The sequence below is a fragment of the Mobula hypostoma genome, chromosome 30, assembly GCF_963921235.1.
Source record: "Mobula hypostoma chromosome 30, sMobHyp1.1, whole genome shotgun sequence".
NCBI classification, from domain to species: Eukaryota; Metazoa; Chordata; class Chondrichthyes; order Myliobatiformes; family Myliobatidae; genus Mobula; species Mobula hypostoma.
In genome coordinates, this window is record NC_086126.1 from 11544337 (window position 1) to 11556725 (window position 12389).

Genomic DNA, 12389 nt, shown 5'->3' on the forward strand with positions numbered 1-12389 from the left:
GGTACAGGAGCCTCAGGACTCGCACCACCAGGTTCAGGAACAGTTACCACCCCTCAGCTATCAGTCTCTTGAACAAAAGAGGATAACCACGCTCATCTGTTGAGAAGTTCCCAGAAGTAATGATCTCACTTTAAGGTCTTTTAATCTTGTTATTTCATGCTTTTGTTATTTATTGCTAATTATTTACATTTGCACAGTTTGTTGTATTCTGCACTCTGGCTGATCTTTCATTGATCAATAAATTTACGATTTATTAAATTTGATTACGATTCAATAAATTTGCTGACTATGCCCGCAAGAAAATGAATCTCAGGGTTGTATGTGGTGACATACGTGTATTTTGATGACAGAATTTACTTTGAACTGACACGCTTTGTGGGACAGTCCGGTTGTCCCCACCTGCTGCGGCTGGAATTTCAGACTGGGCTCAGGCCATTGAAAATACAACCTACATTGCTGAAGGATCGGAAACTGGCTGCAATTAGAGGGACGATAGGTTGAGGCAATAGAATAATTTAAAAAGCACTTAGATTGGTACCTGCTGGGGAGGGGTTTAGAGGGGATGGGGTCAAACGCAGGACACTGAGGCATGCTGGTTAGGCACTGTGGTCAGGCATGGACTTGTCGGACCGAAGGGCCTGATTTGTTCCATAACTCCACAAAGCACTGCTGTCAGTGTTTCTGGGAAACATGTAGGGACCATGACCCCAGCCTCATTCCCCAATTATCCCCACCGCCACCATCATGGCTTTAAGGTAAGGGGTGGGATATTAGAAGAAGGTTTTTTACTCAGAGAGTGGTTGGTGCGTGGAATGCACTGCCTGAGTCAGTGGTGGAGGCAGATACACTCGTGAAGTTTAAGAGACTACTAGACAGGTATATGGAGGAATTTAAGGTGGGGGGTTATATGGGAGGCAGGGTCTGAGGGTCGGCACAACATCGTGGGCTGAAGGGCCTGTACTGTGCTGTACTATTCTATGACGAGCGGAGCAAACGAGTATCCCAGTAAGCCCAACGCAGACTTGTTCCAGAGACCGTATCCATGCCACGTTGACAGGGTTGTTAAGGTAGCATGTGGTGTGTTGGCCTTCATGAGTTCGGGGATTGAGTTCAAAGGCAACAAGGTAATATTTGCGACCCTAGAAAACTCGGGTTAGACCACACTTTGGAGTATTGTGTTCAGTCTGGTCGCCTCATTACTAGAAGGATGCGGAAGTTTTAGAGAGGGTTCAGAGGAGATTTACCGGGGTGCTGCCTGGATTAGAGGGGGTGCAGAGGAGATTTACCGGGATGCTGCCTGGATTAGAGAGCGTGTCCTATGGGGGTAGGTTGAGTGAGCTCGAGCTTTTCTTTTTGGAGGATGAGAGGTGACTTCGTGATAGGAGGTGTACAAGAGGCATAGATCCAGTGGAAAGCCAGAGACTTTTTCCCCCAGGTGGAAATAACCAATACAAGGGATAATTATAAGGCGATTGGAAGAAAGTAAAGAGGGGATGTTGGAAGCTTTTTCCCCCCACACAAAGAATGGTGGGTGCGTGGAACGCACTGCCAGGGTGTTTGTAGAGGCAGATTCATTGGGGGCATTTAAGAAGCTCTTAGATAGACACATGGATGATTGAAAACTCAAACTCGGGGACATAGACTCCAGATTTGGGGAGCAGATTTAGGATGGAGATGAAGAGGAACTGCTTTTCCCCAAGAGGGTTGTGAATATGGGGAATTTTCTGCCCCAGTGAAGCAGTAAATATATTTAAGACAAGGCTGGATAGATTTTTGCATAGAAAGGGAATTAAGGGTCATGGAGAAAAGGCAGCTAGGTGGAGATGAATCGATGGTCACATCAGCCTTGATCTTATTGAATGGCGGAACAGGCTTGATGGGCCGGATGGCCGATTCCTGCTCCTATTTCTTATGTTCTTCTGAAAAATGGAGGGCATGTAAGAGGGAAGGGTAGATTGATCTTAGAATCATTCAAGGAGCAGAGCCAAGTGACGAAAGCACTAAACGGTGACTCCTTTGTTTGCATCTTCGGAAACAGCTCTATTTCTATCTTTGATATCTCCGGTTTTCCTTTTCAAGGTTCTTTTCAAGACTCTGACCTGGAGTTACAGTCCGACTTTGGTTCTTTGCGGGAATGGGACCTGCTGTCAGGGTCTCACCCTCTTTGATATCCCAAGGACGCGGCCTAGAAGACTAGCACGCCTTCAGGGTGCCGGATTTCATGGCTCTGGAGAGGGGCAGATTCGAGGCCCCCGACTGAAGCATCGCAGAGAACCCTGGTCAGACCCCACTTGGAGAACTGTGCTCAGTTCTGGTCGCCTCATCACAGGAAGGACGTGGAAACCATAGAAAGGGTGCAGAGGAGATTTAAAAGGACGCTGCCTGGATTGGGAAGCATGCCCTATGAGAATAGGTTGAGTGAACTCAGCCTTTTCTCCTTGGAGCGACGGAGGATGAGAGGTGACCTGATAGAGGTGTATAGGATGATGAGAGGCATTGATCATGTGGAAAGTCGGAGGCTTTTCCCCAGAGCTGAAATGGCTAACACGAGAGGGCACAGTTTTAAGGTGCTTGGAAGTAGGTACAGGGGAGATGTCAGGAATAAGTTTTTCATGCAGAGAGTGGTGGGTGTGTGGAATGGGCTGCCGGTGATGGTGGTGGAGGTGGATACAATAGGGTCTTTTAAGAGACTCCTGGACAGGTACATGGAGCTCGGAAAAATAGAGGGCTTGGGTAACCCTGCAGAAGGGCCTGTATTGTGCTGTAGGTTTTCTATGTTTCTAACAGGGAACATCGGGAGCAACGGGTTTGCTGCCGTGGGCTGTGGGTCCACAGACCTGAGCCCTGGGGCCGATTCGCTGGGCGCAGAGCTCGGAAAAAGCATCGCAACAGACTTTTAACATCATAAATCAGCGAGCTGTTCGTTATGTCTCCCCTCTCGCTGAGAAACGGAGACACCTCTTTTTCCCTTATTAGGGAGGGAGAGAGCCTGCGGTATGTCGAATACAGGGTGAGCGAGTAGTCTTGGGGTACTGCAAGTCTGTGTCTTTATTAATGCTTTGCTGCACGCTTGAGTGCTTGGTGGAGGGCGCCGATGTTTTTATGCTTGTGGGGGGGGGTCATCGCTTTGCTGCTGCTTGTGCGTGGGAGGGGGGAGCTAGGGTGGGGGTTTGGGGTTCTAACGTTTAACTGTCATTCATTCTTTGGGGCACTCTGTTTTCATGGATGTTTGCAAAGAAAAAGAATTTCAGGATATCTATTGTGTACATTTCTCTGACATTAAATGTACCTATTGGAAAGGTTAAAAAGTCAGCACAACATTAAGGCAGAGGGGTGTGTACTGTTCTATTTTCTCTGCATTGTTCTACGTCCCTATAAACCACTAGTGACGTGTAGGGCCAGTGACACTGGGCTCGTCCCACACATCCTCACCCCAGTTGTCACCACCAACCACAAAGAGCATCCCTGACCGGTCCGGACTTCACCTCAGCTCTCGGGACACCAGGGAAAAGGAATCGGTCTGGGCTGTCAGGCCTCTCAAGCCTGCTCCTCCCCTCCCCTCGTGGCCGATCTGCCGGGGTTCCACCGCCCCCGGTCTGCCAGTCCCACTGCTCAAATCCCCGGTCCGGGTGCAGAATTCCACCCTCTGCAAGAAGGAATCCCGATGCAGTTCCGCATTAAACGACCGCCTCCCCCTCCGGTGACCGGAGACCGCACAGGGTTACTTCCCACCCAACCCGCTCCGCGTCCTGAGCTCAAAGTGGTTCGGGAGGGTTGGGACTGCCCCCGAAACCTTGGCCGGATGCCCGGCAGGATAAAATATGATGGTCGGGTGCTGAAGTGGCCACTTCCTGGTGAGTGGCTGGCCTTAACTTATGAGGAACTTTTCATGGCTCTGGAGTTTAGAAGAATGGGGGGGGGGGGGTTGGGGGAATATCATTGAAACCTACCGAATATTGAAAAGCCCAGACAGAGCAGATGTGGACAGGATGTTTCCTAAACTCGCGGAGTCTAGAACCAGAGGGCACAGCCTCAGAATAGAAAGAGGTCCCTTTTAGAACAGAGATGAGGGGGAACTTCTTCAGCCAGTGGGTGGTGAATCTGTGGAGGCCAAGTCACTGGGTGCATTTAAAGCAGAGGCTGACTGGTTCTTCATTAGTAAGGGTGTCAAAGGTTATGGAGACAAAGCAGGAAGATGGGATGAAGAGGGAAAAAAGTAAATCAGTCACGATTGAATGGTGGAGTAGACGCGATGGCCCGAGTAGCCTATGTCTTATGGGTCTAGCTGGAGTAAGGCACCAGGTCAGTGGGCTGCGAGCAGACAACGGCTCCATCCAGTGGTGGAGGAACAACACTGCAGCTTGGCCAGTCAGCAGTTCTAACGACGGATCGTAGACGCAGAACGTTCGGTTTCTCTGTCCGTGGGTAGAGCCTGATTCTTTTTCCAATTTTCGTTTTACTGTTGAATTGACTCCTGTAAATTTCTATACACGTACGGTGGATTGGCGTCTGGAGTCTGACCGAAAGAGGGAGCCGAGGGTCGTTGGACACAGGTTGATGGAGCATCAGAGGCACAACTCTACCCACCGAGGACATCTTTCAGTGGCAGTGCCTCCGGAAGGCAGCATCTGTCAGTGAGGACCCTCACAAACCAGGACATGCCCCCTGCTCATTACCACCATCAGAGAGGAGGTACAAGACACAGACTCGTCATTTGAGGAACAGCACCTTCAGATCTGCGAAAGGTCCAGGAACCCAGGAACACTCCCTAATTAATCCCCTTTTGCACTATTTATCTATTGTAAACCACAGCAATTTTTTATGTACAGCTGTACTGCTCCCATAAAATGACATATTTCACCATCACTGTCAGTGGTAACAATTGACTTTAACATCATAGTTAGCATGTTGATTCCCATCTGTCACTGTATAGCACTGCAGTACCGGTGGGGAGGGGTCTGTCACTGCATAACGCCGGGGTATGGTACCGGTGGGGACAAGTCTGTGACTGTATAAGATCAGACTACGGTACCGGTGGGGACGGGCCTGTCGCTGTGTGACACCAGGGTACGGTACCGGTGGGGATGGGTCTGTCACTGTGTGACACCGGGGTACGGTACCGGTGGGGACAGGTCTGTCACTGTGTGACACCGGGGTACGGTACCGGTGGGGACGGGCCTGTCGCTGTGTGACGCCAGGGTACGGTACCGGTGGGGACGGGTCTGTGGCTGTGTGACGCCGGGGTATGGTACCGGTGGGGACGGGCCTGTCGCTGTGTGACACTGGGGTACAGTACCGGTGGGGACAGGTCTGTCACTGTTTAATACTGGGGTACGGTACTGGTGGGGACAAGCCTGTGACTGTATAAGATCGGGGTACAGTACCGGTGGGGACGTGTCTGTCACTGCTTAACACTAGCACACAGAACTTCAGTCTCTCTACACAGTATGCAACATCTCCAAACTCTTACCTGAAGTGCAATGAACACAGTGCTGGCGCTGATAGCGAAGGTAATGATGGCAATCACCGGGCACATGACCAGGTCCGAGTGGAGCATCTCCCGCTAGACACCAGGAAGGAAAGGGGATAACCAATTACAGAGCGCCGGGCACATGGTACACGCTGCTGTTCCAACTGGGCAGGAGAAAGACGGAGATCAGAGTCCGGATTGGGTGGGGCAGGCAGGGGGATGGGAGGGTCTCAATCTGTCCGTCCAGGTGAGGCAACACTTCACCTGTGAATCTGCTGGAGCCCGGTACTGCCGATGCGGCCTCCTCTGCATTGGGTGAGACCCGTCGTAAATTGAGGGACTGCTTTGCCCAGCACCTCCGCACCAACCGCCTGAAGTGGCCAAACGTTTCAATTCCAATTCCCATTCTGACATTGGTCCATGGCTTCCTCTTGCACCATGATGAAGGCACAACACCTTGTATTCCATCTGGGCAGCCTCCCACTGACTGTATGTACATCGATTTCTCCTTCCGGTAAAGAAAATTTCCTCCTACTTCCCCTCTTCTATCCTCACTGTGGTCTTCTCCCTCTTCTCTCCTGCCTATCCTCTCCTTCCTTTTCTCCCACGGTCCACTCTCCTCTCCCATCAGATTCCTTCCTCTCCAGCCCTTTACTTTCCCTACCCACCCGCCTTCACCTTCTAGCTACCTTCTTTCCCCTCCCTCCCACCATTTTACACTGGCGTCTTCCCCCTTCCTTTCCAGCCCTGAAGAAGGGTCTCGGACCGAGAAGGTCAATGGCTTATTCACACCCATAGATGCTGCCTGACCTGCTGAGTTCCTCCAGCGTTTTGTGTGTGTGTGTGTGTGTGTGTGTGTGTGTATGTATGTGTATGTGTATATGTGTGTTGCTTTGTTGCGTTAGTTCTGCTGAAAACCGTGGGCATCCTGTGTCGATGCCAAAATGCCTGACATTTGCGGGCCGCACCCCCCCCCCCCAGCACAGTCTTTGGTTGTGCTGGTTGCTAACGCAAATTGCTGCGTTTTTCAGCGCAAGAGTGGTGCAGTCCATCACGGGTAAAGCCCTCCCCAGCATCGAGCACATCTACACTCAGCATCACCGCAGGAAAACAGCGCCCATCATCAGGGATCCCCACCACCCAGGTCGTGCTGTCTTCTCGCTGCTGCCATCAGAAGCCTCAGGACTCGCACCACCAGGTTCAGGAACAGGTACCACCCCTCAACCATCAGGCTCCCCAACAAAAGGGGATAAACTTCACAGCCCATCACTGAACTGTTCCCACAACCTACCGACTCACACTCAAGCAACACACACCAGAGTTGCTGGTGAACACAGCAGGCCAGGCAGCATCTCTAGGAAGAGGTACAGTCGACGTTTCAGGCCGAGACCCTCCGTCAGGACTAACACTCAAGGACTCTTCATCTCATGTTCTCGATATTTATTTATTAATTATCATTTCTTCTTCTTGTACGTGCACACTTTGTTGTCATCTGCACTGGTTGAATGCTGTAGTGCGGTCTTTCATTGATTCTGCTATGGCCATTATTCTTATTGATTATGATGACAGGAAAACAAATCTCAGGGTTGTATATGGTGACAAACGTACTTTGATAATAAATTTACTTTGAACTTTTAAGTGCAGTCGTGAACAATAGCCAGATCAGAAATGCTGATCAAGTCAACTAGCTCCCAGAGAGAACTCTGACAGGCCAATCAGATGGTTCACTGCTGCTCAGAGAACAGGGACGAGGGCCGCTAGCCCCTGTACCCCAGAAACACACCCCAGCGGTGCGGCGGAGGTACGTGCTGTGCATGACCTGATCTGAAAGCGTCATGTTGACTCACAACAGATCGTGGTCACGGTGGAACAGCTTGGTCAAGGATGGGGTGATCAGCACTGATGGGACAAATTATACCTCCACTAACTGTGGTAAAGAAGTGAATCCGAGTGGACTGACGGCCCAGCTTTACTCAGTGGTAAACGGGGGACACTGTCGTGCTTGGTGTGGGGGTACAGGGAAGGGCGAGAAACTGTGGACTGGAAGTCAAAGGCAGAGGGTGCAGAGAGGGTGGTCAGTGGTCGGTAAACGTGCCACAATTGAAGAAGCTACTCAGTAATCCCCAGCCACCCGACAGCAAGTCAATCGCCCACTCGAGTCTCACCCGGCCCCAACAACCCCTCTCAGATCATATGGGGCACCGGAAGTCGATTCGATTGCGCCTTTCAAAATGGAACAGGGTACAGGAGCAGCTCATTGGGCCCAATGGCCTTCTACGGAGTGGGGGGTAGTGGTGGGGATGGCAGCACGGTCGCACAGCAGTTAGTTCACCACTTTACGGTGATCCTGGATCGGGGCTCAATTACCACCACTGCCTGTAAGGCGTTCTCTCCTTGACCCTGCAGGTTTCCTCCCACAGTCCACAGGACGTACGGGTTAGGGTTAGTGAGTCGTGTGTATGGCACATGGGAGCCACAATCCAGGCGGCATTTGCGGGCTGCCCCCAGCGCAATCCTCGCTGATCTGATTTGACGCAGGTGGTGCATTTCAGTGTGTGCTTCGACCTACGTGTGACAAATAAATCTCTTCAATTCACCATGGTAACCAGCTCTCCAGTACATCGTCCTGACCCCAGTAAATCCACTCGTCCCAAGCAGCCAGCCTCAGCCCGGAACTAATCGCTACCTCAGCCACGCCAGCGCCGCAGAGAACCGCTCAGCCTTCACTGGGTGCCATAAGATACAGGAGCAGAAGTGTGCCATTCGGCCTATTGTAACCTTTCATGCCCTTACCAATCAAGAACTTATCAACTCCCACTTCAAATATCCCTAATGACTTGGTCTCCTCAACCTTCTGTGGTAATGGTGTTCACCGTCCACTGGCTAAATTCCTCCTCATCTCTGTTCTAAAGGGACGTCCTTCTGGGCTTAGGCACCCCCACTACAGGAAACATTCTTCCATGTCTACTCAGTCTAGACCACTGGTTCCCAACCAGGGGTCCACGCATCCCTTAATTTAATGGTATTGGCTCTTATTGTAAAAAAGCTAAAGTAATTCCTCGGAAGAGGTACAGTCGACGTTTCGGCAGGACTAACTGAAAGAAGAGCTAGTAAGAGATTTGAAAGTGGGAGGGGGAGATCCGAAATGATAGGAGAAGACGGGAGGGGGAGGGATGGAGCCAAGAGTTGGACAGTTGATTGGCAGAAGGGACATGAGAGGAAGTTTGAGAAGTCAATGTTCATGCCACCAGGTTAGCCTGCAACCTGATGGCATGAACATTGACTTCTCTAACTTCCGCTAATGCCCCACTACCCCCTCGTACCTCATCTGTTTTTTAATTTATATACACACATTCTTTTTCTCTCTCTCCTTTTTCTCCCTCTGTCCCTCTCACTATACCCCTTGCCCATCCTCTGGGGTATTTTCCCCCCCTCCCCCTTTTCCTTCTCCCTGGGCCTCCTGTCCCATGATCCTCTCATATCCCCTTTGTCAATCACCTGTCTAGCTCTTGGCTCCATCCCTCCCCGTCCTGTCTTCTCCTATCATTTCGGATCTCCCCTTCCCCCTTTCAAATCTCTTACTAGCTCTTCTTTCAGTTAGTCCTGACGAAGGGTCTCGGCCCAAAACGTCGACTGTACCTCTTCCTAGAGATGCTGCCTGGCCTGCTGCGTTCACCAGCAACTTTGATGTGTGTTGCTTAAATTTCTAGCATCTGCAGAATTTCTCGTGTTTGCATTTTTAAAGAAATTCCTCCTCATCTTTGTTCTAAAGGGACGCCCTTCTATTCTGAGGCTGTGCTTTCTAGTCCTAGACTGCCCCACTCTCCACATCCACTCTACCTAGCCCTTTCAATTCGTGGTTCGTTTCAATGAGATTCCCCCCACCCCCCATTCTTCTAAATGCCAGTTTATTCTTGGGATCATTCTCACGAATCTCTTCTGGACCCTCTCCAATGCCAGCTCGTTTTTGCCTCCCTCAGATAAGGGACTCAAAACTGCTCACAATAAACGTACACGGTCTGACCAACGGCTGATAAAGTCTCAGCATTACGACATTGCTCTTATATTGTCATCGGCGTTATGTGCCGTGCCGTGTGCAATCTTGGTGACCAAGATTGTTCTCAGCAGGCACAGAAGTGGCTTGCCATTGCCATCTTCTGGGCAGGGTGTCTTTACAAGACGGGTGACCCCCTCACCTCCAGCCATTATCAATACTCCGCCTGGCATCAGTGGTCGTATAACCAAGACTTGTGACGTACACCGGCTGCTCATACGACCATCCACCACCTGCTCCCATGGATCCACGTGACCCGGATCGAGGGGCTGAGCAGATGCTACACCTTGCCCAAGGGTGACACGCAGGCTAGCGGAGGGAAGGAGCACCTCACGCCTCCTCTGGTAGGGACGCATCTCCACCCCGCCACCCATTTTATATTGTAGTCCTCTCAAATGAACGCTACACCATGCACACAGGCAGTTACGGCATGGCCTGGAGTGGTGGGATTGGACGAGCGGCTGGAATGAGTTCGGCAAAGGTCAGGAGAGTCCCCTGGATGAACGAACACGCAGGATGGGAGACCCACCAAGAGCAGCTACTTAAAGGCCGGTGCCTCCGAGGACTTACCACCGAGCTCCTGAGCTTAGCTGGGAGCGGATCTTGGATTTCTAGCAGTGGGTCCTCCGGGTTTCGATTGTCCAGTTGAGGGAAGAACTTGGACCGGATCAGGGACCTAAATTTCAGGAGAAGTAATGGGTCAATACCCACTCAGTACGATGGTATGATGGCTCTGCCCTTAACCCCTATCCACAGCCTCGACTGCGGTCACCCAGTGATGACTGTTGTCTCTCCTTCACCAACGCTCCCGTGTGGACAGGTGCGTCTGAACCAACAGGAGCTCAGTCTCTGAGGAACTCAGCAGGTCAGGCAACTTCTGCGGAAAGGAATAAAGAATTGACGTTCTGGGCCAGTCGACTTGCGTCCTGATGAAGGGTCTCAGCCCAAAACGTCGTCTTTATTCCTTTCCGTAGACGCCGCCCGACCTGCTGAGTTCCTCCAGCGTTTTGTGTTTGTTCCTCTGGAATTCCCAACATCTCCAGAATCTCTCGTGTTCAGGGCCACGACCTCTGATTCTTTCAGTGCTGCCCACCATAACTCTGTAGCCCTCTTGCTCCTTTTTAGAGTCATAGTAACAGGCCCTTTGGCCCATCTGACCTGTGTCGAAATATCCTTCTGTCTAGTCCCATCGACCTGCCCTTCGTGTTCTTAGCCAAACTTCTCTTACATGCTAAAACTGAACCACCACTTCCACTGGCAGCTCATTCTATACTCTCACCACTGAGTGAAGAAGCTCCCCATCATAAGATAGCCCTTAACTCCAAGTGGAGTCATCGGGACGCCATCATGACGGCGTTTTTTTTTTAAAGCGGGCTTTCTTATTTTTATGAGGCCGAGTTGCTAGCTCAATGCACAACCCAGCACAGATGGAAAGCGTGCAAGGGAGCCGGCTGGATTCGAACTCGGGAGCCTTCGCTCCGAAGTCCGGCGCTGATGCCACTGTGCCACCAGCCGGCAGTCCCCCATCATGTTTCCTTTAAATATTTCACCTTTCACTCTTAACCCACGATCTCTGGTTCTCATCTCAATCCTGCTTGCGTGTTTTTTTTATATAGGCATCCGTTAGTCTCGTGAGACCATGGATTTGCGCCTTGGAAGGTTTCCAGGGCGCAGGCCTGGACAAGGTTGTATGGAAGACCGGCAGTTGCCCATGCTGCAAGTCTCCCCTCTCTACGCACCCTGCAGCTCAGCACCGGTGTCGTCGCAGAGCAATGTGTGGTTAAGGGCCTTGCTCAGGGACACAACACGCTGCCTCAGCCAAGGCTCGAACTCACGACCTTCAGATCACTGGACCGATGCTTTAACCACTTGGCCATGCGCCAACGCAGAGGGTTATCCTGTCTATAACCCTCATTATTTTGTACCCCTCTACCAAATCTTCCCTTGTTCTCCTACGCTCCAGGGAATCAAATCCTAACCTTTTCCTTCAACTTGGGTCCTCAAGTCCTGTCAAACATTCTTGTAAATTTTCTCTGTACTCTTTCAATCCATTGATATCTTTCCTGTATGTAGTGACCAGAACTGCACACAATACTCCAAATTAGGCCTCACCAACGTCAACATCCCAGCTCCTGCACAATATTCAATTTGGGAAGCCAACGTGCTGGAACTTCTCTTTACGGCCCTATCTACCAGTGACGCCACTTCCAAGGAATTATGGGTCTGAATCCCCAGATCCCCCTCTTCTACTGCACTCTGCTTTTATATGAGGAAATCGCACTGGTGCAGTAACTTCCTAAAGGTGGTGCCGGACAGTCTGATTTTATGCAGAAACTTTCACAACCTCAATGTACCTCTGTGCTCTGCACACTCAAAATATTTCTGGTGTTTGAACACAGAGTACCAGTTTCATGGTCACAATCAGATGGCTTTTCAAGGCTTTGATGAAGGAATAGTGAGGCCTCCGCCAGTCAGGGTCGACCGTGGATGTTGTGTCCTAGCTGTCTAGATACACGAGCCAGGGCGGTACGATATGGAGAGCAAACTGTTGCCCGTGTAGCAAGCTCCCCCTCTCCACGCATCTGGTGAACCCAAAGGAACGGCAGTGACCGATACAGTTTGGTACCAGCAGCGTCGCAGGAATTGCCAGTCAGCATTGAACTCAACATAGGACTGCCTTAGGGACTCCAGCTCCGGATTTTTCCCTCAGGGTTCACTCCCGAACCCTTCCCCGCGAGTGGCTATAGCCACAAGTCGGCAGGGGTTTGAGTTCAGAGCTTTCCTTCTCCGAGATGAGCTGCCAACCACAGCGGACGAGCTCCATCTGCCTGAAGCAACTGGTTTTAACCCGCCTTTGCCCCTTCC

The 12389-nt window shown here is 51.0% G+C and overlaps 1 protein-coding gene across 1 annotated transcript in view; it reads right to left on the reverse strand.

The window, feature by feature from the left end:
* Positions 1 to 12389, reverse strand: part of LOC134339725 (pecanex-like protein 3) — a 116775-nt gene that overhangs the window by 45209 nt on the left and 59177 nt on the right. The window contains exons 18-19 of the mRNA XM_063036449.1: positions 10095 to 10200; positions 5471 to 5563 (exon numbers count right to left, since the gene is read on the reverse strand). Coding sequence (XP_062892519.1) covers positions 5471 to 5563; positions 10095 to 10200 — 199 coding nt within the window. The remainder of the gene's footprint in view (positions 1 to 5470; positions 5564 to 10094; positions 10201 to 12389) is intronic.